This window comes from Mytilus trossulus, chromosome 2 (assembly GCF_036588685.1).
Source record: "Mytilus trossulus isolate FHL-02 chromosome 2, PNRI_Mtr1.1.1.hap1, whole genome shotgun sequence".
Taxonomy (NCBI): Eukaryota; Metazoa; Mollusca; class Bivalvia; order Mytilida; family Mytilidae; genus Mytilus; species Mytilus trossulus.
This window is the reverse complement of record NC_086374.1, coordinates 85,779,917-85,805,997: the sequence shown is the minus strand read 5'-3', so window position 1 is coordinate 85,805,997 and position 26,081 is coordinate 85,779,917. Positions and strand designations below refer to the sequence as shown.

The 26,081-nt window shown below is 32.1% G+C and overlaps 1 protein-coding gene across 9 annotated transcripts in view; it reads left to right on the top strand.

Annotated features, from left to right (window-relative positions):
- Nucleotides 1–26,081, top strand: part of LOC134708213 (diacylglycerol kinase beta-like) — a 109,737-nt gene that overhangs the window by 42,651 nt on the left and 41,005 nt on the right. For 8 of the 9 annotated variants that reach the window (XM_063568574.1, XM_063568580.1, XM_063568573.1 and 5 more), the window contains 8 exons: nucleotides 3,854–4,048; nucleotides 5,980–6,029; nucleotides 7,061–7,135; nucleotides 9,958–10,077; nucleotides 10,942–11,059; nucleotides 12,456–12,559; nucleotides 14,209–14,325; nucleotides 18,366–18,464. In XM_063568574.1, the coding sequence (XP_063424644.1) occupies nucleotides 3,854–4,048; nucleotides 5,980–6,029; nucleotides 7,061–7,135; nucleotides 9,958–10,077; nucleotides 10,942–11,059; nucleotides 12,456–12,559; nucleotides 14,209–14,325; nucleotides 18,366–18,464 (878 nt within the window). The remainder of the gene's footprint in view (nucleotides 1–3,853; nucleotides 4,049–5,979; nucleotides 6,030–7,060; nucleotides 7,136–9,957; nucleotides 10,078–10,941; nucleotides 11,060–12,455; nucleotides 12,560–14,208; nucleotides 14,326–18,365; nucleotides 18,465–26,081) is intronic. The other variant, XM_063568577.1, reaches the window with a different exon arrangement.

Sequence of the window (26,081 nt, the reverse complement as noted above, 5' to 3'; positions counted from 1 at the left end):
TATTAACATAAACAAGTGAACATACACTGACAGAAAAAAATTTGATCTATGAAACAATGTAAATACAAAATCAATAATATAAGGGGTTACCGTTAGTTGTTACCCACAAAATGGTGGAAACACTTAAAGAAATGACAAAAGACTACCACTGAAGACCTAACTGACCTTTAACTATATATTACCAGAGTTTACTTGGACCTATAACCATGATGATCTGAACATTTGTATAAAATGGGGCAAAAGATTCCTGAGGGTCAGTCAAAGTTATAAATCGAAAAATCAACTGACAACGCCATGGCTAAAAATGAAAAAGACAAGCAGACAAACAGCAGTACACATGACACAACAGAGAAAACTAAAGAATAAACAACAAGAACCCCACCAGAAACTGGGGGTGATCTCAGGTGTTCCGGAAGGGTAAGCAGATCCGGCTCCACATGAAGCATCAAAATCATTTTCTCAAATGTCCAGCATAGTACAAGTTAGAAACTTCCAACATTATTTTATGATAGTCCAATTGAAAGATTTATTACTGTGGTTGGATTATCAGACAAAGCTTGACTGAACAGTTAGTTTCTTGTGTATAATTTGTAGTTTAGTATGACGTTCATTATCACTGAACTAGTATATATATTTGTTTAGGGGCCAGCTGAAGGACACCTCCGGGTGCTTCAATTTTTCACTGCATTGAAGACCTGTTGGTGACCTTCTGCTGTTGTCTGCTCTATGGTCGGGTTGTTGTCTCTTTGACACATTTCCCATTTCCATTCTCAATTTAATTATAGATGATGTACAGTGAAAGCTTCCTAATGCAACACCTGAGTATTCCAAAATCCTGCTTTAACCGACACTGATTATTTGAGTGGTTCCAAAATATGCCTATCCTTGCAGAAAAAAGTCTTGAGTATTCCAACACCCTGTTAAATTCTGACATTTTTTTCTGGTCCCGCTGTGTGTCAGATAAGACAGGTTACACTGTAAATGCATTATCTTAATAAGAATAGGGAAAGAATTCCCAGAAATATTTGAAAGGGTTCTTGTAATCATTGATTGTATTCAATCACTAGGTACTGGGTCAATTGATAAAATGTTTGTCCTCTATTAATGTATTTAACCTTGAGAAAAATGATGTTTTGGATGTACTAGTGTTAGTTAGAAATTTAGCCACAAATATGGCGCCTAGAGGTGAAGATTTCTATTATTGTAAAGCTCCCGTTAGCACTGGTAAATATGCTAATGATGTGTTGTTTTTTATTGCATTAATAGTATAATGTTCTATGAATACTGCATTAGCATATCAAGTTAAAATTGAGAACTTCAACTTATTAGGTTTGATTAAAGGTTTTCCCCACAGACATGTGGGAGGGAAAAATCCATTTTCTGGCCATTCTCAAGTCGCTTTGTACTGTGTGGAATTTTTTTTTCTGCATTTCAATATACTGCTATAAAAGCAGGAGATATTCAATAGAATTAGACATTTAGAAGACTAGTTTTTTACAGTGCACTTAAAGTAATTGTCGTGGGTGGGTACAATTATCACAAACATCTGGTTTTTGTCATGATTTGACACAATGTCGTAAAACTGAATATTTATGGAGACAATATATTCCTGTTAAGGTGATTTTGAGTGTAGATAGGAGGAATTATTTTGTTTAGATGAGGTTAGAAAACAACAGTATTTTAGAAAATTGATTAAAGCTTGGAAATAGAGTGAAGTTTTAAATAACTATTATTGGACATCTTATTGAATAAGAGAAAACCATTCCAAGAAACCGTTAGATTTCTGATTAAAGCTGGAAAAAAAGAAGATATTTCATAGTAAATAAATTATGGTAAATTTTGTTATTTACCTGTAAGAACAAATTATTGGAGATTAATTGAAGTTGTATATTGGACAAGATGGCTGTAGCTTCTGAAGGATTTAAGGATTTGATACCAAGAAGTCAGTTTTATGGTAGGTACTTGTAGTTTGTTTTGGGGTCTTTTTGATATACTTTGTTGCAATGGCTTTAATGGTTACAATAATTAGCTTATAATGATCATATTTAAGAATGACTTAACATTGAATTTTAACTGAATTATGATTATTTGATGGAAATTTGATTTGCGAATCTTAACGCCTCTATAAACAACCATATATGTCCATAGGACACCTTGTCCCGCTTGTGTTATTGTGCATTCATTAATTTTCTTGAGTGTCAATTTTCATGGATAATGGGAAAAACTTATATTATGGGTACCATTATTTGTTTCATACCAGTTTTGATATCAATCTTCTATTTGTGGGGTACCAGTAAGCTTTTATGTGTTGGGTATCAGTTTTGTGTTGTTTGGCCATCAGACTTATTTGTGGGCGTTATATATTCAGCATAACAAATGTCAATACCAAAGGTAGATAACTCAGATTTAGTAGTGTACATTCTGTAATGGTATACCAGAGATATCATGATGGCTCCAACTAATAGAATCTTGATCTATTAACTTTGGGAGTACAGGGGCGGATCCAGACATTTTAAAAAGGGAGGGTTCCCATCCCAGGATAAAGGGGGGGTTCCAACTATATGTCCCCATTCCAATGCATTGATCAGCCAAAAAAAAAGGGGGGGGGTTCCAACCTACGGAACCGGCCCCTCTGGATCCGCCTCTGGAGTATGCTGTGAAAATTTAGTCAGGTTATTACAAACTTTGCGTGATTCTTAACAGCGCCTAAATCGTTCTTATAAATAAATATAAAGTCTGAGTTAAGATATAAAAAATTGCGTGGACTACGTGAAATATTGAAAAAATCAGACATGAGAGCAACCTGGAATAACTGGCCATGATCACTGTATAACATTGTGAATGATAAATAGGATATTTCTACAAATAGAATAAAGACTATTATTTGATAGAGAGCTAATTAATATTATTTATATAGTGGTGTAACAATATGTTATCATTATAATGTTATAATTATCACAATTATGTATTTAATATATACTTCGTGTGTCATAATTAAATTGAGAATGGAAATGGGGAATGTGTTAAAGTGAAAACAACCCGACCAAACAGAAGAAAAACAGCCCAAGGCAACAATGTGTCTGAAACACAGCCAGAAAATCCCACACTAGGTGGTGGTTTTTAATATAACTCTATTCTCTAAATCTATACAATTCTTGAACTGATATGTATTGTTAAATGTTACATTTAGACAGATATGTTTGTCTGCCTTGCTCAACAACATTTTTTTCCCTTAAAAATATGGTGTTTCTTTGCCTAAGGTTTCAGTAAAAACAGGATTTAGATTTTGCCTATAAATATGTCACAGAATAGTGGGATGTTAAAATATATTAAAATATGGAGATGAGGTATGATTGCCGATGAGACAACTATCCACCAACTATCCACCGTAGTTCAAATGCAGTGGATGTAAGCAATTCACTTGTGACAGGCACATAATGTCTGTGTCATTTTGGTCTCTTGTGGACAGTTGTCTCATTGGCAATCATACCACATCTTTTTTGTTATACATAAAGAATAAGGCAGGTTTAAACATGTTTCACTTTTAAACTTTAAAATGAAATTTGCAAATGTTTTTTTTCCCAATCCAACAAAGAATGTTTTTACAGAAAAATGATTTATTTTAAGGGATATATATTTATATACAAATTATGTGTGATTTTACTGAACTTTTACATAAACACAAGTTGCTGAAATCACATTGAAAAGTTTTTTGGTAGATATGCCATATATATGTGAATGAAAGTTCATTATTTAAGTTGAATGGATTAAACCTTTTTTTTCAGTCATGTAATAAGTGACCACATTTCTTTTAATCTCCTGTGTTATTTGTATAATAATATTTATTTTACAGGCCATTCAATAGATTCATTGGACCCATGGGTTAGACAGTCAAACTCCTCCTTACTGAAAACTGCCCCAGTGGAGCTTAAATCAGTGAGGAATAGGTCCAGTAGTAACGATATCAAAAATGGTCACATGTTTCTTAAAGATCTAGTTTGTTATCTGTCTTTGTTAGAGGCCGGTAGACCAGAGGACAAACTAGAATGTAAGTATATGTACTACTGATTCATAATTATTTGTGGGGTACCAATTTGTTAGAGGCCGGTAGACCTCAGAGGACAAACTAGAATGTAAGTATATGTATAGTACTTGAACTATTAAAAAGTCACACTTAAAAAAAAACCAAAGGAAGAGAACTTTTATTGCTGTTCATCATCCTAAAGTCACAGTGAGAAGTTGACACTATAATATATGAGAAAAAAGACCTTTTTTCATTGGACATCATTCAAGGCTGAGGCTTAATGCTTTTCGTGTTGCGCACTGATTCTTGTACTTTACACAGAAACAAATCAATTTAAGGGACAGGGATCACAGAAAAATTAAAATTTATGAGTCAGTTCATTTTGAATGTAGACAACTTTAATAGAACATAATTATGCTTATTAGTTTACGTCATAAATCATTATTATTTTTTCTCACTAATTCCCTATTTTCACCTCGTTATATCATCGTCATTAATTTGACCACTGGTCATTATGAATGTAATTATATATCAATAAATAGACATTCAAGGTTATTCAGTGGGTATATTATTGATATGTATTTATATTATATGTTTATTTATAGAGTGGTCAGTTTATGTTATCGCTTGCAGTTCTTTCATTTATTCTTGGCCAGATGTAAATAAAATATGTCATGAAAGATAAGGTTCTTTAAGGGATTTAATTTGATTTTCAGTAAAAGAAAAAAGAAGAGGGAGATGAGTTATAAATTGAATATCAAGTTAAAACAAACTCAAGTTTTAATGATTAAAAACATAAAGTGTATGATGTTTATAATGTAAATAATTCCAAAGATATATAAATCAATTAAAAATTTATTAACTACTGTAAATTCAGAAATTATTGCGATGTTATCGCAATAATTTAAACTCGCATTTTGAAATTTTTCATATGAATAAAACAGAAATTTTCTCAATATCGCAAAAATTAAAATTGCATTATAGTGTAAGAAAACAAAATCGCAATGATAAATGCACCCAATAATTTCTGAATTTACAGTATGTCTATAAATGTGTAGAAAGTAAAAGTGATGGAGAATCTGGATTTTTCCACATTTAATTGTTGTTTTCCTCCAAAATATGTTTTCAGAACTTTGATTTAAGATAATGTTTCATTGCAGTAAATATTTCTGTTTTTGTGCACAACCTAGGGGCATAATTTTGGTCTGTGTATCTTTAAGTTCTTTCGTCCTTCTGTCTGGACGGCTTTGATATGAGCGTCACTGATGTGTCTTATGTAGATGAACCGCACGTCTGGCGTACTAAATTATAATCCTGGTACCTTTGATAACTATTTACACCACTGGGTCCATGCCACTGCTGGTGACGTTTCGTCCCTGAGGGTATCACCAGCCCAGTAGCACTTCGGTGTTGACATGAATATCAATTATGTGGTCATTTTTATAAATTTCCTGAAACTTTGAATTTTCGAAAAACTAAGGATTTTATTATCCCAGGAATAGATTACCTTAGCCGTATTTGGCACAACTTTTTGGAATTTTGGATCCTCAATGCTCTTCAACTTCGTACTTGTTTGGCTTTATAAATATTTTGATATGAGCGTCACTGATGAGTCTTATGTAGACGAAACGTGCATCTGGCGTACTAAATTATAACCCTGGTACCTTTGATAACTATATTCAGGTTAAAGTTTATGGTCAAGGTAGTTTTTGATAAAGTTGAAGTCCAATCAACTTGAAACTTTAAAATACATGATCTCTATAATAATATCTTTCTTATTTTAATGCTAAATTAGAGTTTTTAACCCAATTTCATGGTCCACTGAAAATAGAAAATGATAGTGTGAGTGAGGCATCCTTGTACTATGGACACATTCTTGTTTATCAGTCTAATTTATAGCACTCAGTTTTCAACCTTTATAAGAATTTGACTTATGTTACAATTGTTTATTTCAGTTATGTTTAGGTTGTATGACACCGATGGTAACGGTCTCCTTGACAGCAGTGTGAGTATTAAGAAAATATATTCATACATCTGGCTCTGAAAATTGGGATGTAAAAAAAGAGATATGTTCATATTGAGCAAAAAGTATTTTACCTCTGCGTGTCCATCCCTCTGTCCTATGAATATTTTTCATCCCTGGCATCTTTCTCAGGAACTACAACACAAGAATTTCTGAAATTTGGTTTCTCCGTTTATATAAGTCAGCTATACCTTATGATGTATATTTCAGATTCATCACTCAATAACTTCCACTTAACTGAACACTTACATATTTTTACACTGTTAAAATTATCCACTTGGGGTGGGGATATCATCAGTGAGCAGTAGCTGGCAGTTTCATTTGTTTCAATTTGAACTTGTTATGTTAAGCATGAATGAAAGGAGTTGGTATAGACATCAATGAGACAGCAATCCAGCTAATAACCAAACAAAATTTCGATGACAACATACTGATTTCTCCATTAGAACTTTTGTTTGCTTTATTTAATCGCAACTTTCAACCTGAGGAAACGTATTAGTTTAACACGGCCGTATGGTGACCTATAGTTGTTTATTTCTGTGTCATTTTGGTCTCTTGTGGAGCGTTGTCTCATTGGCAATAATACCACATCTTTTTTTTCTTTTTTTGTTTTTAATTAGACCACTCAACCACTAAGGCCCACTATTTGTTTGACGATCTGGACTTAGATATACTGTAATTTTTGGTAAATGGAGAACTTGAATTATTTCTCATTATTTTGATAATTCACTTTGAAATATTAAACATGTTTGTGATTATGTCCATATGATATTAAAAATGTTGGTGATTATTTTGATATGATATTAAACATGTTTGTGATTATGTCTATGATATCAAACATGTTTGTGATTATGTCAATATGATATTAAACATGTTTGTGATTATGTCCATATGATGTTAAACATGTGTGTGATTATGTCAATATGATATTAATCATGTTTGTGATTACGTCTATGATATTAAACATGTTTGTGATTATGATATATTAAACATGTTTGTGATTGTTTCTGTAGGAACTGGATTGTATTGTTAACCAGATGATGTCTGTAGCAGAATATTTAGGCTGGGATGTATCTGAACTTAAACCTGTAAGTAAACTACACCTTGAGAGGATAAATATTCAAATACAAACATATGGTATGACTGCTAAGAGACAACTAACAGTAGCGGATCCAAGGAGAGGGTCCCAGGGATTGGACCTCGCCTTTTATTGGGGGACGATCAATGCATTTGAATGGGGACATATATTTGAAACCCCCTTTTCTCCTGGGTTGGGAACCCCTTTTAACTATTGGCTGGATCTGCCCCTGACTATCCATACAGACAAAAGGATAAACTTGTGCTATCTCATGTTAGATCAGTAAAAAAGACCTCCTATTTATTTTAATCTAGTCTAAAGTTGAATTTCGTCATGAACTGTTTTATTCTGTGCTACTGTCTCTTAATTAATAAATGAATGAGGTGAAAATATTATTGCTTGTGTGCTTGATTGATTGATAAAGATATAATTCATGGTGGCTTGAATTTATGGGATTAAACCACTGGTTGACCATTTATGATTCTTTATGCTAAATATTTTACTATGAGCAACAGCTTTGTATTAGAATTAATGTTTAACATCTAGTCGTATAGACTACTTTCATATTACCGACTTTTGACTCCGATTTTTATTATTTTTTAACAGGTACCTACGACATCCTAGTACTTGGTCAATTAAGAGCAACGAAAAGAAGTTACATCAAACATTTAATCAGTACAATTCTTGGGGAAAATGGACTGCTTCATATTTTCTTTACACGACAAACTCATGGGAAAATTTAAATTTACCCTCAAATCACACGGATGCTTGATGTTACTTCTTTACGTTGCTCATATTTGACCGAGTACCAGGATGTTGCAGGTAACCTGTTGAAAAATAATAAAAACCGGAGTCAAAAGTCGATAATATAGTCTATTGCAAACAGTATATTTTTGACAACTTGCTAACTGTGCTATACATATGAAGTTTATCATACATTTGGGTTTGAACTAAAGTGACCTACAATTTAGTAACATTATATGTTTGTTAATGGCGCAGATAATTGTTTTGCTCTAATTAAAGGCGTAGCAATGAGGCAAAAATACAAATAACCAGTTATAAATTTTGATAAAACATGCACTTCTTGAAGCTGTTATTTAGATTGATGTAAATTAAATTGCAGTTTAATTTATAATTATAAAGAATGAAAGACTTTCTTGAATAACCCCATGTGTTAAACATTCTAGTAATATTGCAAAGATAGTCAAACTGTGCATTTATTTGTTTTCAAAATTGTATTGACTTTTTCTGACAAAAGCACCTTTTTGACATGATATGCAAACCACCTATGCCATGAAAGTTATCGAAAATACTAGTTGTTGGAAAACATAAATTTTTGTTCCTTTTTTTGCCCCACCTAGGGTCATAATGTTTTTCGGCCTGTGCATTCTGTTGTCCGTTCATTCATCCGTGCTCTGTCTGTCTATCCAGCTTCAGGTTAAAGTATTTAGTCAATGTAAATTTGAATGAAGTTGAAGTCCAATCAACTTGAAACTTAGTACACATGTTACCGATGCTAGTATCTTTCTAATTTTTATTGCCAATTGAGAGTTTTGATCCAAATTTCATGGTCCACTGAACATAGAAAATAAAAGTGAGAGAGGCATCCGTGTGCTGTAAAATTTAGATCGTTGTTTATCCTCATGCTAGTATCATAGTCCCATAAATATGTAAAAGGTGACTGGCACTTCAATGTAGAGTTTATTTAGTTTCAGGCCATCAATATTTTATATTAAAGTGATGATATGTTAGATAACAATATTATCAAATTGAAATTCAAATTCAAATTTGATATGATTTTTGATGAAATTTTACATCATTTTTTTCATCTTTTAAATTTACGAGTTTAATAACTAGAAAATTTTAAATATTTAAAAAGTTTAATGTTCTTATTCACAGTTGTTTGGGAGTTGTAGAAATATTATGCGAGCAATTTATTCATATTGATATTATAAATGTACGAGTTGTCTTATTACCATTGAAGCTTGTAACATTTCCATTTCTATGATTTATAAATAGGTTTTTTAATCGTAAGTTTTTTGTTAACTTATCCGCACTTGTGTAAACCAGGTTAAATATCACTTATTAAAAAAATCCAGAGTTTTTTTTAATCCTTAAAGAGTCTAAAAGATAAGCAGTTATTTTTAATTAAATCATATTTACTGTGGATTCAATTATTTTTGGGGTACCAATTTTCGTGGGTTGAGAAAAGATTGTATGTCCATTAGGATACTAAATTTCATGGTTTGGCAAAAGTCAGCCTACAAGATTAATGAAAAATTGTCACTTGTTAAAAAATTTATTTGTGGTTTACCTGTACCCACGAAATCCAGAAAAAAATGGTGTCCAAAAAATAAAAAACAATCCACAATATGTAAATATAAAAATAGGAAGATGTGGTATGATTGGCAATGAGACAACTCTCACCAGAGTTAGAGACATAAACTTTAACAACTAAAGGACACCATATGGTGTTTATTTATTGGAAATAAGTTGACTCAAATCTGACAGTCAAGATCTAACTTAAATCCATTTAAAATGTCTGATGAGTGGATCTGTTGGTCATTTTTATTTTTTGATTTTACAAGATATGCATGATGATAGATGGATTATTTATTTTCTATCGATAAATTTTACAAGATTTGATGATAAACAGTAATTATTTTCTATTTATAGATTTTACAAGATTTGATGATAAACAGTAATTATTTTCTATTTATATATTTTACAAGATAGATTATTTGCTATTTTTCTATTTTACAAGATATGATGATAAAGAGTAATTATTTTCTATATATAGATTTTACAAGATAGATTATTTTCTATTTATAGATTTTACAAGATATGATGATAGAGATAGATTATGATTCTGATGGTACAGTATCGTTGGAGGAATGGAAGAGAGGAGGGATGACAACCATACCTTTATTAGTCTTACTAGGATTAGATACAGTACGATTTACTTTTACATGTCATTGTCAATTCACAATTCATAGTCTGCATTCTTTATTTCGAAGACGAGAGAATCAGGCGCGGATCCAAAGGGAGGGTTCCAGGGGTTGGAACCCCCCTTTTTTTGGACGATCAATGCATATAGATGGGGACATATAGTTGGAACCACCCCCTTTGTCCTGGGTTAGGAACCCCCCTTTTTTAAATGGCTGGATCTGCCCCTGCTAATAATGGTAGACTTATACATGGTTGTATTATATATTGTGATATTAGGTTTTGAGCCCTTATTTCGCCATGTTGGTGGTTTCCTTCATAAATCAGCCTAATTCACATTGTTATACTGACTGCTTGTCTAGAGAAAAATGGTTCACCCTCAATTTTGATTTCTTTTAGCCTTGCTTAATTCATCACTATGATCTAGACTAGCAGGGATCTAAAATTAGACTTGAGTGTTTTTTGTTTGTTAAATTTGGTTAATGTTACAAAAATCATTCTTTGTGAGTTTTGAATAAAGGCACTGTATAATATAGATTCATAAATTTAATACAAGCATTTATTACTGTGAATCTTGAACAGCAGACAATCAGGAAAAATTGATAATAGTAATTTCTTAAACATGTGACAATAGAATACAACTAATTGAAAAAAGACTCTGAAGGTACAATAATTACAAATCATAACTCAACTAACAATACCATGGCAAAAAAAACCCCACTACCATGGAGAATTGACTTTGATATTGCAATGTTGCATGTTTTGTTTTTCAATAAAAAAAAACCAACATTGAAACATCTTGACTGAAATTAGAATGTATAGTTATTATTGATGACATGACACTTTTTAATTTTTTTTTCTATTTAACAGAATGTACAAGATGATGGGACTCATGTCTGGAGATTAAAACATTTTGGGAGACCCGCTTACTGTAATTTGTGTCTTAATATGTTAATGGGTGTAGGAAAACAAGGGTTGTGCTGTACATGTAAGTTACACAACAAGTGAATCACACACTACACAATATGTTAATGGGTGTAGGGAAACAAGGGTTGTGCTGTACATGTAAGTTACACAACAAATGAATCACACACTACACAATATGTTAATAAGTGTAGGAAAACAAGGGTTGTGCTGTACATGTAAGTTACACAACCAGCAAATCACACACTACACAATATGTTGATAAGTGTAGGAAAACAAGGTGTAAGTTACACAATGACTAAATGTACATTTAAATTACCAAAAAATGTAATGGAACATGAAAGTTACACAAAATGTAAATCACACACAACATATGAAAGCAAGGGTTGTACTGTATATTTAAGTTACACAAAATATCAATGTGCATGAAAGTTCCTCAAAATGTAAATATAAATGTAAATAGTTCTCAAAGGTACCAGGATTATAATTAAGTATGTTACACAATGTAAATCTTACACAACCCTATACATTAATGAGAATAGGCAAACAAGGTGTGTGGTGTACATGTAAGTAACACAAAATGTAAACTACACAACACTACATTTGGATATGAATTCGAAATTCATTTGACCTTGAAAAGGACACCGAATGAACTGGTTCCTCAACCTGTCACTTGATTTCATAATACACCTACTAGATTTATAAAATTGCCTTTATATGGTTACCTATATACCAAAAAGATTAAAAATAATTGAGGTATAATCTTAATATTTAGTAAAGTCTGAGACCACAATTATTTTGTAGTGCATTTCTTATAGACAATAAATGAAAATTAAAAAAAATCCAAGAGGTGCTTTCTCAATATTTTTTTTAGTGTGTTGTACTACTTTTGGGACAAATATCAAAATTGTAGAAAACTTCATCAGCTCCAACTCAAAATATGGACAATTTCATGTTATGGGGTCTTAAAATCTTTTAAAACAGCTTCCAAAATGCTAATTTGTAACCTTTTTCAGCTGGACCAAATCACTACTTTACTCTAAAATTCATTATCCAAATTTTCGGACAGTGTCATTTCACCCCCCTACTTGCTATTTGAGGTATAAAACATGGAGAAATGCAATTGGAGAGGTATAAAAAAAAATGTGCAAGTAACACACTGTCCACACTAGGGACTATATTTGTGGACAACGAAAATCAAGGGACGACAATTGTGGTCTTGGACCATACCGTTCTATAATACAATGCATAATTTAAAAGTAGTGCTGAACTCACATTTTGTGAGTTATTAAAAACCACAAATATTGGTACCTAATAAAAAGTTTAATCCAATGATTTACATGTCAAAAGACGAAATGCACTTTAGAAATTCAAGTTTCAAAACAAAAAAAGTTCCCACAAACCACAAAGGTACTTTTTCATTGTTTTTAATGTTTTTTTTGTGTGTTTTCTTATTACAGTTTGTAAATACACAGTACACGAAAGATGTGTTCAGAGAGCTCCAGCATGTTGTATAACTACGTATGTCAAATCTAAAAAAACATCACAGGTAAACAGACCGCAGGTAAAACACTTAAATACACAATGCGACCATAGATTTTTGTGATGGGAACTTATGTCTGTATGTAGGTATAACAGGTAGTGGTAATGAAGCCACATTTTATTATATCATAAACTTATTTATGAATTCAAATTCCTCAAATCAACTGACCACAAAATGTAAATTAAATATTTCATAGATGGAGAAATTTAAGAAATCAATATTTAAAATGATAGAGAAAACTGTAAACCAGCTTATTTTGGTGAGAAGAAAAAAAATGCCCAAATAAATTGTCCAGAATAGTTCGATTTTTTGGTAAATATTAGAACCAACAAAGTTTGAAAAACACTTCAAATTTGACTAGGAAGGGCTAAACGTGAAAGTATCGACAAAAAATAAATTGATTCATGGTAGTTTTACTGACCTTCTCCTAGGTTAGTGATTATATATCATAAAACTTTAACTCGTATAAAGTATTTGTCTTATTAACTTATCAAACATCTCATCATGTGACTAGAATTGATGATTTTTTTCAGACTCTATTAGCTACAAAATGTTACTAAAATGTACATATTTTTATATAGAGTCCATAACTTTTCAAAGTCTAATTTTCTTTGTCTTGTTTTATTTATTAAATATCACAAAAATTTTAAAGTAAAACTTCCATCCCCACAAGTCCTATTTCATTCACATAAATCTAAAGTCCCCCCTTTTCTACTCCAACCCACCCTAATTCCCATTCATTAAATATCACAAAAATCTTTGGGAGTGTTGTACTACATTTCTATGTTGTACACCACCTCCTCCTAACAAATAGAATAGATGTAGTTTGTTTGATGTGTTAGAAGAATATGTGTTACTGTGTGCCAAGTAGTTGGAATAATATTTTAGAAGAATATTTGTTTTCTTGTGTGAAGTATCATTAAAAGAGCATGGATTTTGGTGATAAGTTATATATAAATTGTGTTATAGAAAAGTGTTTTCAAAGAGAATTGAGTGTTCTTTATAGAGCATGAACACTTCTATAATATGGATAACATTATTATTGCCAAGGCTGTTTTAACAACAACACTTTAAGGATTGCTGCAGTAGCTCAATGAGATCAACGTGTATGATTAGCCACACCTTTTATAGGCTTTGAAATCACTTTTACATATTCATAAACCTCAGCAGTACGACTAAGATTGAGTTCAAAGCATGTAGACCGATTCCAAGCAATATTTTCTTGTTCATGAATACATTTTATCATGCCTTATGAAATATGTGTCAAAAAATGAAGACTATTTTTTCATTAAGTGGATTGACAATGAAGCGCTAACCAAATATATGTTTTAGTCATTTAATTCAAAGATTTTATCAATTCATAATATATATAGCAACCAGATATTATAAAATTGTAGTAAAAATATGAATGAATATGAACATGTGAGGAATTTAACAGATATTTATTATATATAAAACACAGTGGATATTTGAAAAAAAATAACAACTTTTCATATAAAAAAATTATAGATTGTATATAGTGAATGATTTTTTAAATGAAAATTGAAAACAAATATTTAATTTGTCATTGCATGACTTAGTATTGTACATCATACAGATGTATATAATGTTTGAAGATTTCTATAGATGTATAATTATTTGATATAATTTACTATTTTGATAATTAACAGGTGATGAACCATCACTGGGTGGAAGGAAATTGTCCAGGAAAATGTGATAAATGTAAGAAATCCGTAAAGACTTTAAATGGTGTGACAGGACTACATTGTCGCTGGTGTCACGTTACAGTAAGTACATTTGTAGCCGGTGTTATTACCACAATAACAATTTTTCACCCGATTTTTGAGTAAGATGTTGATAATTGATTTTGGGATGTACAGGGGTTGGTTGGGTGGGTTTGTGGCCAGCACGGGGGGGGGGGGGGGGTCTCTTCCTATATAAAGGTATATACATATGTGCCGCTGGAATGGGTCCCTTTTTTGGTCCGTCAAATATATCAATGGGGTGCAATTTAACCGAGGAAATATATCAATAGGTAGTGTTTTTGATGTATAATAAGATTGTATATGCATATAGGTACTATTTGAGATGATAAATATATGAATGGGTTATGATTTCGCTGTGAAATATATGTATAGGTAGGGATTTCACAATTATTCAATATATGAATGGGGGGTGTTTTTAAAATCCCAGCTGCACACCTGTACCCAAAATCCCATGTTGAGACCCCCCCGTGGTGGCCAGGCAGCAGCCAAATGTTGTCTGTGCATTTACCCATGAACTGTTCAACCAAAGCTTTTAAAACTTAAACAAAATGGAGGTCAAATACAATAATGACAATTTTGACTTTTACCGTTTAGGAGTTATGGTTCTTGAAAGATTGAAAAATGGTCTTTGCAGTCATGTCCATGCTTTAACTCATGAATTGTTCAACTAAAGCGTTTCAAATTTTAATATGTTGTTACTGTAACTGATAACAAAAGGGAGGTCAAGTTTGACAATGACGATTTTCACTTTCACCGTTCAGGAGTTATGGTTCTTGTGTTATTGAAAAATGCCAGGACACAAATAAATGTTAATAAATTCAGTTTGCTGTTGTTCTGACAGCCTCTTGTTATAAAAACTGCTATAAGCAAAAATACAGATACTTAAAAGTGACTAGATTCTTAAACAAATAAGTGTCAAGCGCTAAAACAAGCTTGATTACTAAAAAAACAAACAGAAAACCTGGAAAAATATTAATGCCACACAATAGCACCACAACTGTGCAAATAGATAAACTTGTTGAATGTAAGCAGGGGCGTAGCTAGAAAGAAACGACGTGGAAGCAAGTTCGGCTGAGCGGAGCGAGCCAAAAAAATTTTGGGACCCTATTTTGCAGTTAAATGTTTTTTTTTCGGTTTTTGGACATAGGACGGCTAAAAGAGGAGCTACATGTATATGTAGATAAAAATTTATGAATGTAAAACTATTAATAAATCTTCTGAATAGAGTAACAAATAAACAACTCATATTTTTGATAAGAATTTACTCAAAATTGTCCAAAATCTGCTCTTTGGGTCTTGGAAGAAAGAAACTTCTCTATTTGTTTTCAATTACATATGTAGTACCGTGACTGAAATATCTCCATCATGGTATGGTAGCACTCGCGAGATGTTATAAACCAGCCTACTTGTCCGACATTGAGCGACCTTGACCCAATTGAATTCGTCAAAATTACACAACAGGTCAGTTTCGTATGTCTCAGACAATATTGAGATTTGAGATATTTCCTACATTATGATAAAGCAGATACAGCGCTAAGAAGATAATACTTGAAGCGACTCCACTTTCCAGTTCCCTTATCATATGGTCTAAAAACGCAAAAAATAATAAGAATTTCCAATACTGTTTTGGCATGGTTGCAGGGTGATTGGCTCCGGTAGTCTGTCGACCACTTCGCCTCGGCATATTTTCAACGATATCGAAGCCCAAGGGATCTAATAATTCTAATGCCGATTGGTACATCTCATTCCAAACTGATGAACTGTACACTGTGAAATATTCCCCAAAACTACATGTCTTAGACTGAATATAAATTCAAATCTTGTAAAAGATACAAGTTACCTCCTGATCTTGTCATTTTTTTTATTTTGAAACCAAATGTCGTTATTTAATAATATTTCATTAATTAAAAAGGTGACAACATAGTTGTTTCCTTTAACATGCAATTTATAAATTTTGATTTTGCCATTTCCTTTTTTGCATGCCGAATCAATATACACGCAACTGCGTGTAAGTGTATATGGAGCCACGATCTTTTTCTGCATGACTCGAACAGCTTCATCAACACTTGTAACTATAGGTTGTCAACTAATATCCGGGACACCAACAGTCTCCGACGTTAAACAAATATAATAATCATAATAGTCTAAGATAATACATGCATCACGCGTCGCTGTCCGATTCCGATTGACAACTCATTTCTCTCTCTCTCTTCATTTTTTTGGGTTTTTTTTGTTGTGAAAACGACGTGGATGCACGTGCTGTCGTGCCTCCGGGTAGCTACGCCCCTGGTAAGATATATTGTAATGAGGCAAACCAAAATAACACAAAAAAAAGACCTAATAAGTTCAAGTCTTCAATAATGGTCTTTTCATTACAATATGTTCTGAGTATAGAAAAGGTTTTATTTTAAAGTGGAGACTAAAGATTTGTATCTACACCAAAAAATGACAATTTGAAAATGACTTACAAATATAATATTTATATTCAGATAAAAATAGTTGATAAGTGTATTTTGATGTTTTTTAGCTTCACAATAAATGTATATTTATATAAACACAGTTGAAATATATTATTAGCTCACCTGGCCCGAAGGGCCAAGTGAGCTTATGCCATCACTTGGCGTCCGTCGTCATCTTCGTCGTCTGTCGTCGTAAACTATTTCAAGAATCTTCTTCTCTGAAACTACTTGGCCAAATACTTCCAAACTTTAACTGAATGTTCCTTAGGGTATCTAGTTTATAAATTGTATCCGAAGTTTTGATCTATCAACAAACATGGTCGCCATTGCTAAAAATAGAATATAGGGGTCAAATGCAGTTTTTAACCGGATTTTTGTGACAAAAATGTCGGTTATTGATTTGGTGATGTACGGCGGGCGGTCCGTGCATTAACTCATGAACCGTTCAACCAAAGCTTTTAAAATTTTAATATGTTGTTACTGTTTAGGAGTTATGGTTCTTGAAAGATTGAAAAATGGAGTTTCCAGTCGTGTCCGTGCATTTATGTGTGAACTGTTCTACCGAAGCTTCCCAAATTTTTATATGTTGTTACTGATGACAAAATGGAGGTCAAGTTGAATAATGACAATTTTGATTTTAACTGTTCAGGAGTTATGGTTCTTGAGAGATTGAAAAATGGAGTTTCCAGTCGTGTCCGTGCATTTACGCATGAACTGTTCTACCAAAGCTTCCCAAATTTTAATATGTTGTTACTGGTGAAAAAATGGAGGTCAAGTTCAATAATGACGATTTTAACTTTTACCGTTCAGGAGTTATGGTTCTTGAAAGATTGAAAAATGGTGTTTCCAGTCGTGTCGGTGCATTTTCTCATGAACCATTCAACCAAAGCTTTTCAAATTTTAATATGTTGTTACTGATGACAAAATAGAGGTCAAGTTTAATAATGACGATTTTGACTTTTACCGTTCAGGAGTAATGGTTCTTGAAAGATCGTAAAATGGTGTTTCCATTCACGTTGTTGCATTTACTCACAAACCATTCAATCTAAGCTTTTCAAATTTTAATATGTTGATACTGATGACAAAATAGAGGTCAAATTTGATATTGACAATTTTAACTTTCACCAATCATCAGTAATGGTTCTTGTGATATTGCCAGGACACAAATAAATGTTAATAAATCCGGTTTGCTGTCGTTGTGACAGCCTCTTGGTTTTTTTTGCTTTTGAAGAAAATAGGACGATTCAAAGAACATTTAAATAAATTGAAAAGCCAAAATAATCATTGATGAGAGATTTAACCAAAACAATCAAGGTGAGCGATTCAGGCTCTTGAGAGCCTCTTGTTTTATATTTAACTTATACATAACACATGTACAGCATGATAAATATAGTTGATAAATGTATCTTAAAGTTTAACTGCTTCACAACAAATGTAGAATTAGATAAACCCAGTTGTAACATATATTTCAAGGTTTTACAGCTACACAACACATGTTTAGTCATTTAAACATACTTGCTAAGTGTATTTTGATGTTTTACAGCTGCAACACATGTTTAGTCATATAAAGATACTTGATAAGTGTATTTTAATGTTTTACAGCTACACAACAAATGTGCCCCACTTGTCAAACCAGAATGTGATCTAGGAGAATTCCGTGAACATACATTACCTCCAACCTGTGTTTGTCCAGCTGTTCTGGTAGGTAGTCAAAGGGACATAACCCTGTACTGGTATCTTGGTCTGTATTTGTTGTCTAGATTAACTGGGTGTTTGTTGTACTGTAAAACTATCTGGCTATTTTACCCTGAATAAATCTGTCTTTAAGATTATTTTATTAATCAAATGCTTCCTAGGTAACTCTAATTTAATGATTATGTACATACTAAACATGGAATTATTAAGATTTAAGTATACTTATGTCTCAACCAAAAGTAAATTTATTGGACAAATAGATTGCTTGTAAATTCTACAAAAATATTATATTTCAGGTTTCTGTTTAAAATTAGGGTATATAGGTTGGGGGAAAAAACAGTTTTGCAGTTCGTATGTTTAGCTAAAAAAATTGAAAATTTATTTCAAATTTTTCACAAAGTGCTTTAAACCTTGATAATAGGTTAAAAATTCTGACTATTCATTTGAATGAGAACACGTAGTTAAATGATCACACCCTGTATATATTGGAAGAGGAAACTATCCCTGAAATATTGACACAAAATTTTAAGATAATCCTGGTGTAGAGCAATGCATTTGTTAGACACATTACCTACCATGCTCATTTCCCTTGATTTAAAGCTTGTAAACCAACAAATCCACCCAATATAGGAGTAATTAGTACATATTGGTATGTTTCCTGATACTTGGATATCTTACCAAATCATCGGGCAAATATTTAAAAGAAAATTAGACAGAAGTTGAAGCACTGCATGCCTAACATATTGTGGATTTATATATTTTTTTAAGATACCAATTTTCCTAAATTTTGTAAAAATTAAATTTTTCGTGATTTTTTTATTCTGATGATTTGCCAAAGACTGCATACAAGTCTAAAAAAATGTAATTTGCGGAAAGTTTTAATTTGGGGTTCACTTGTACCATGGAAGTATTATATTGTCAATATAATACTTCCATGCTTGCATCCAGTAAATTGATATCTGATGAATAACAATGAATTCACAGAATGTGGCAAGCTTTAAGTTTGGACCATTACTAGAAGCAGTTATGCTGTACAATTTCTTGTTTGTTGTCGTTCCAATAGACATTCCAAGTGACAGGAAACCAAATTAGTCCTGCAGTCACATGTTATAATCATGGTGATACGTTTGTTACTTAATTTTAATTTTCTGTATCATTTAAGATATAAAGGTTTTTGAGTAATTGTTATCTGCTTGCTCATCTTTTGAAGACAAATCTATTTCTAATATTTCATTCTAAATATTTTTAAGTTATAAATATAGTGTTTTTTTTTTCAAATTAATTGGAATATTTCAAAGGTGTCTTTTTCAAGTTGACATTTTAAATGGTGTTTTTTTTTCAAACATGATAAGTTATCTTAACAAGAGATTTAAAGCATGACACATATCTTTTAGAAAAGAAAAAAAAATCTCTCCATGTTTGGCATATTAAAGAAGGGAAAACAAAATTGTGTTTGCCATCACCTTTTTTCGCTGTCATGAAATTTCCAAGATCAACATGAAAATCTGTCATTACCATTTTGTAATGTCAGTTTTAAAACTAGAAATTTATCTTTAAAATTGTTGCATCAAGAAATATCTTGAACTTCTTTCTTAAACTTATTAAAAAGTCCCTAATTTGTACATTTAATTATGACATTAGAAAATATCTTTGAATATCTATTTGAACTTTTTTGATGTGTCTGCCAAATTTATAATTAAAACTTTTTACTATTATGTTTAATGTAGGGGGTGGGGATGTTACTACCGGTATGTTCAATGTAGGGGGTGGGGATGTAACTACCAGTATGTTTAATGTAGGGGGTGGGGATGTAACTACCGGTATGTTTAATGTAGGGGGTGGGGATGTAACTACCGGTATGTTTAATGTAGGGGGTGGGGATGTTACTACCTGTATGTTTAATGTAGGGGGTGGGGATGTAACTACCCGTATATTTAATGTAGGGGGTGGGGATGTAACTACCCGTATATTTAATGTAGGGGGTGGGGTTGTAACTACCCGTATGTTTAATGTAGGGGGTGGGGTTGTAACTACCGGTATGTTCAATGTAGGGGGGGGGGGTGTAGATAGATAATCACTAGTATCACATGATTATAACAGTCTGCAGCTTAACAAATATTTATGCATATTGTTACTGCATGTTTTGTTGTGTGTCATGCATGATTGATTTTGTTTGTTTGTTTACAGGGGTACTGGGTAAGTCTTTTATACATGCTTTTTAGCTGCTGCATGGTTTTGTTTACTTGTCTCACCTGAAAAGACCTGCTCCATCAATTATATATACTGCTAAAATATATACACAATCAGATTTACACTTTCATAGATTTATTTTTAAAAAAAAACCTACATGTGTATGCTATTTGACTTTCTACTTCATTGCATCCATCCATACCTTCATTCAAGATATTTATGATGGCTTTTCGATTTCAACCTTAATAATATTTGACCTGAAGTTAATCTCAATAGATGTAAATGTTTGAGGGAATACTGTATTACGCAGTATTATGTGTTCTATTAAATAAAATTCTGAATTATTCAAAATATATTCATCAAAATCTGAGGCGACATTAAGTTTTGTCCTTGTCTGTTTATACAATTTCATCTCTCAGGAAGTCTCAAAATTAGTTCCTGTTCTCTATCTATAGTTTAACTCAGCCAAATGTGATTAAACTTATGAACAATTGTTATTACAGCCTAACAAGTGTCTATTCCATTGTTCTAGAGTAATGTTCCTTTGCAAATGAAATATTGCTAAATTTGCCATTTCTGCACTCTGATTTTACTGTATTTTTTCAAGTGGGGAATTGTATCTTCATTTATTTATGCCATGCATTTTGTATGCATTGTTCCCACAAATACTGCTTAAGATAAAACATCTATTGTTAGGTTTCTGTCAAACATTTATCAGCTGTGTAACAATCAAGTTTTTTTTATGTGCATTGTTCTTGTTTCTTTTAGAAATAACAAAAAAAAACTTCTTTTCTCACACACATTACTTCCAAAACTAATTATTGACTTTAGAATTTTGTTGATACCGAAATGAACATTCATAAACAAATTTGTTTTTTTCTTTTCAAAATAGAAAAATAATAAAATAAAATACTAGTTTACCTGAATTTAAATCAGGTCAAATGTACCAGAACTCACACTTGATTCAATGACACCTATAAGTTTTTGTTAAAACCACATAATGGCAGGATTATTTTTTTAGGCCCCTGTATGAATCATTATGGGTTTTTTTTTTCGGGTCTAAGCGTCTTTGTGTCTTTCTGTCCTGCTACTAGTTAGTTAAAAGTTTTTGGTCAAGAAAGGTTTTGATGATGTTGAAGTCCAATCAGTTCGAAACTTGGTACACATGTTTCCTATGATATGATCTTTCTTATTTTAATCTTTTGACCCAATTTTTCAATCCACTGAACATAGAAAATGGAGTGCGAGTGGTGCACTATTGACACGTTCTTATTTATTTTCCTTATTCAGGTTTTATAACATTAAGGATAGTCTCAATGAAAAGCACCATATTATATATTTTTTATTGACACTGTTGCAGATAAAGAACATTTTCAGGTGAGACATTTTGGGGGAGGAATGTACTAGAAGCTTTTTATTTGCTAGTCCTTTTTCAGTTTAGATTATTTTTCTACCATTGTTTATTATTATGTATAGTATTCATTCCAGATGATCATTATTTTGTAATGCTATATATTAAGAAATTTATTCAATGTTTGATAATTTAAAAGACACAAGTTCAAAGTACAAAAATGGAAACAAAATCTGTTTGAAGATGTTTAGTTAAAATTTGTAAATGGGATTGCAATCTCACATGATAAATGTATGGTCACACTTTATTGATTTGAAGGTCAAAGGTCAAGGTTATAGCTACTATAAAAGAAAGAAGTTTGTGCAAAACAGTGGTTTGTAGATGTTTAATCAAATGCTTCATATGGAATTGCATCCTTATTTAAATATATGAAAACACACAACTTGGGTAAGATCACTCTTGATATGAGGTCAGAGGTCAAGGTTATAGTTACTAAAAAAGCTTTTGTTTGTGCAAAACATTGGTTTATGGATGCCAACTATGTCACCGTAAGCTTTGACTGTATTATATGGGGGCATGGGGTATTAAATCTTGCCCACTTAAAGTTTTTGTATTGGACTTAATTTTGAGGGAAAGCAGTGTAGACCATACCTCTGTTTACCTTTACAAATTGTGGTTTGGATGGATAGTTGTCTCATTGGCACCCATACCACATCTTCTTATATATCTAGCATTTGTGATAAATGGCACAGTTTTTTATTGACTTCAGATTTAAGATTCTTGATTTTGTATAATTTGTATAATGTTGCCCAAACAGTGGTATGGTTAAAACAGAACCAGCTGTGTTGCTAAGTCAGGAAAGTTAACTGGGAATTATCTTTTATGGTCTTTTGAAAGGACATATCATTTTATGTAAACCAACTTTCTAGCTCATCATGCCCGAAGGGGCCCCATTTGAGCTTATGCCAAGTGATGGCATAAGTTGTTGTGTGTTGTCTGTCACCTTAAACTATTTAGAAAATCTTCTTCTCTGAAACTACTGGGCCAAATACCTTCAAACTTTAACTATAATATAATCTTAACAAACAGATTTAAGTGAAAGAATTTCCATTCTTCAAAATCTAAATTTGAAAAAATGATTTATTTCTTTTATCCTATTTTTCAGCTTATGTTTTTTGTAAGCCAAGGTAAATCAATGGTTCTCACAAACATGCACCAATCCCTGTTTATGTAGGTTTTGCAGCACAACAATTTTTCACACATAGTCAAGGAAGACTTTAAACTAATTAATTTCAACTGTGCATTAAATAGGACAGTTTATGTTAATTTAACTCCATTGTCACTTCAGTTAAAGAACAAGTATACCAAAGCTTAAGCCAAAATTATATATTTGTATTTTCTTTCAAGCATGGAATTTTCAGATTGGATTTGTTAGTCACTGTAATCTTCCTTGTCAGACGACTTCCATATTCAATGCATGATGTTTTTGTGTGTGTTAAGCCTTTAGAAAATGAAAATCTTGTCTGTCAGTTGTTTTACCCAGAAGTTTGATGAATAATTGCCAGTGAAAACTGCTTTGTTTTAATAGTAAGATCATGGAATATGAATATAACCGTAATTTTGATAAGCCTAATGCTGTATATATGTTTATGGTATGAGGAGTTTAAAAAGATTAGTTATTTAACTTCCACACAAGAAGTTTTATGCCACACATCTTGGCCATCGTAAATTTGGGATTTTGATGTTGAAAATTGAGAATACCTGTTAGTATAAATAACTTGGGCGTAACTTGAAACAGCAAGTGTTGTGTATTTATGTGATTGCACTAAAAGTACATATCATACTGTGATTATACTGGTTGACGATAATAGGTCATCATATTAGAACACATTCTAAAATTAGACACTTATGAAGACGTGTTTGTAATAATTTAACTTTAAGCTATTTTAGGTAGATATATTATTATGACAGATTGTTCTGTATGACCTTAATTTAACCTTGGGATCACATCTATCCCAACATCCTTTGCTGATTTCTCTGTTATTGTTAATGCACTCAGAAGGACATCAATAAGTTTTAATGCTTTAATAATTATTAGCACATGTTACACAATTCACCATTGACAGGAAGAGGATAACTTCAACAGGAAACCAGTTAGTGTTCAAACATAATATTGAGTTATCTCTCTTTATATAGTCCAAATGACATTAGATTAACATTCCCTCTACTTTCTTTTGTTTTATACAATTACAAGATCTTCACAGGGTTTAGACTACCCTCAGATCTTAGGGGATTATTCTGCCCCGTTAGAAAACATAAAAGTTGCTAAATTAAAATTACAAGATCGTCACAGGGTTTAGACTACCCTCAGATCTAGGGGATTATTCTGCCCCATGTGACAAACATAAAATGATAAAATGTTATGAGTTATTTCACAATTTTAAACAAAGTCCTGCAACATTTTTCCTGTTTGAATAACTTGCAAAAGTTCATAAGATGAAGCTCCAAACTTTGTCATGCAGTTTGCTAATTGTTTGTCTCCTGGACACCATTTAATATTATCTACTTCTTTTGATGCCAATGATTCAGCTATTGCTGCAATGTCAATTCTTAAACGCTTGTCATCTACAAGTTTAGTCGAATAAACAGCTTCAATTACACTTTTATTGTCAATGTAAGCTTCAATTGGTATAGTCTTATGTTTTAATCCTAAAATGTCTTCAATTATTCGACGGTGATAAAAACTAGACTCTAACCCATCTTGTAAGCTTAAGGCTTCTGCTGCAATTGTTGATCTTACTACACGTTTGATTTTGTTTGCTTGCCAACTTATCGGACAGCTATTACTGTCATTATCAACTATCCAAATTACATGAGACTCTGTACTTCCAGTTCCATTACTAATATTTCCCAGAGAGGCGTCTGTTAAAACGATAATTTTCCATTCTTTTATATCTTTATTCATTTTTGGAAATGAAACTATTGATTTAATTTCCTTAAGTCTATTACTTGCTTTGATTGCTCTTATCAAATGTGCCACTGTCCCTTCTTTCAGTTTAGTACTCATGTCTATCATTTCAAAAGCCATATCAGGTCTTGAAACTTGAACAGCCCAATTTATTTGGCCAATTAACTTCCTATACAAGGTTTGCTCACTTGTATTAAGTACATCCTGTTTCATAGCAGCTCTTGATGGTTCTATAGTTGTATTATCTATTTTCTCCATATATGCAGAATGATCCAGAATTATGCCTTTTTTGTCCTGATGAATTTGAAATCCTACATATGAAAATGTTTTCTCTTCAATTTTTCCAGCAACAAATCTTGTCCGCAGTTTTCTCATAACTTCCTCAAAATTTTCATCCCCAGAATGAAGAAAGTCATCTACATGACAACAAATTATTCCACTTAAACGTTGGTCAGTATGTTTGACAAACACTGCCGGGTCCAGATTACATTGTTTACATCCCAAACTTAGAAGCTCTTCCCTTACACTTAAATAGAATTGTCTAGCTCCATCTTTAAGTCCATACAAACAGTGCTTTAATCTCCATATTTTTCCTTTCTCAGAATTGCTTTCTTTTGGGGGCTTCAGAAAAACATCTCTATCTAATAACTTCCCTTGAAGAAAAGCTGACTTTATATCCGTTGTTTTAACGATCCAATTCATGCTAGCAGTAATTGAAAGGAATATTTTAATCATTCCTTTTCCTACTGTTGGACTGTCTCTTTGCATAGAAAATTCTTCTTCAAAACCTCGCACAACAAGTCTTGCTTTTGTTTGATTATCTTTCGTTGTAATAACCCATCTTGTAGAAAGAACATTCTGACCTATGTCATCACATTCTTCATAAGTGTCAAAATTATGGAGTTTTGAAAGTTCTGTTTGTTTAGCAATTTCCTCATCATTTAAAAAGGAACTCTTTGTCATATTTACACCAATTGCATTCTCATCACTGTCACCTGTGACCTTTTCCCACTCAACTTTATCTAAATCTACACTTTTCTTATCTTCATCAACATCATCTTGAACATTATACCAATGTTTATTTTTCCCAGTTGTTTTTCCTGCTTTACTTAGT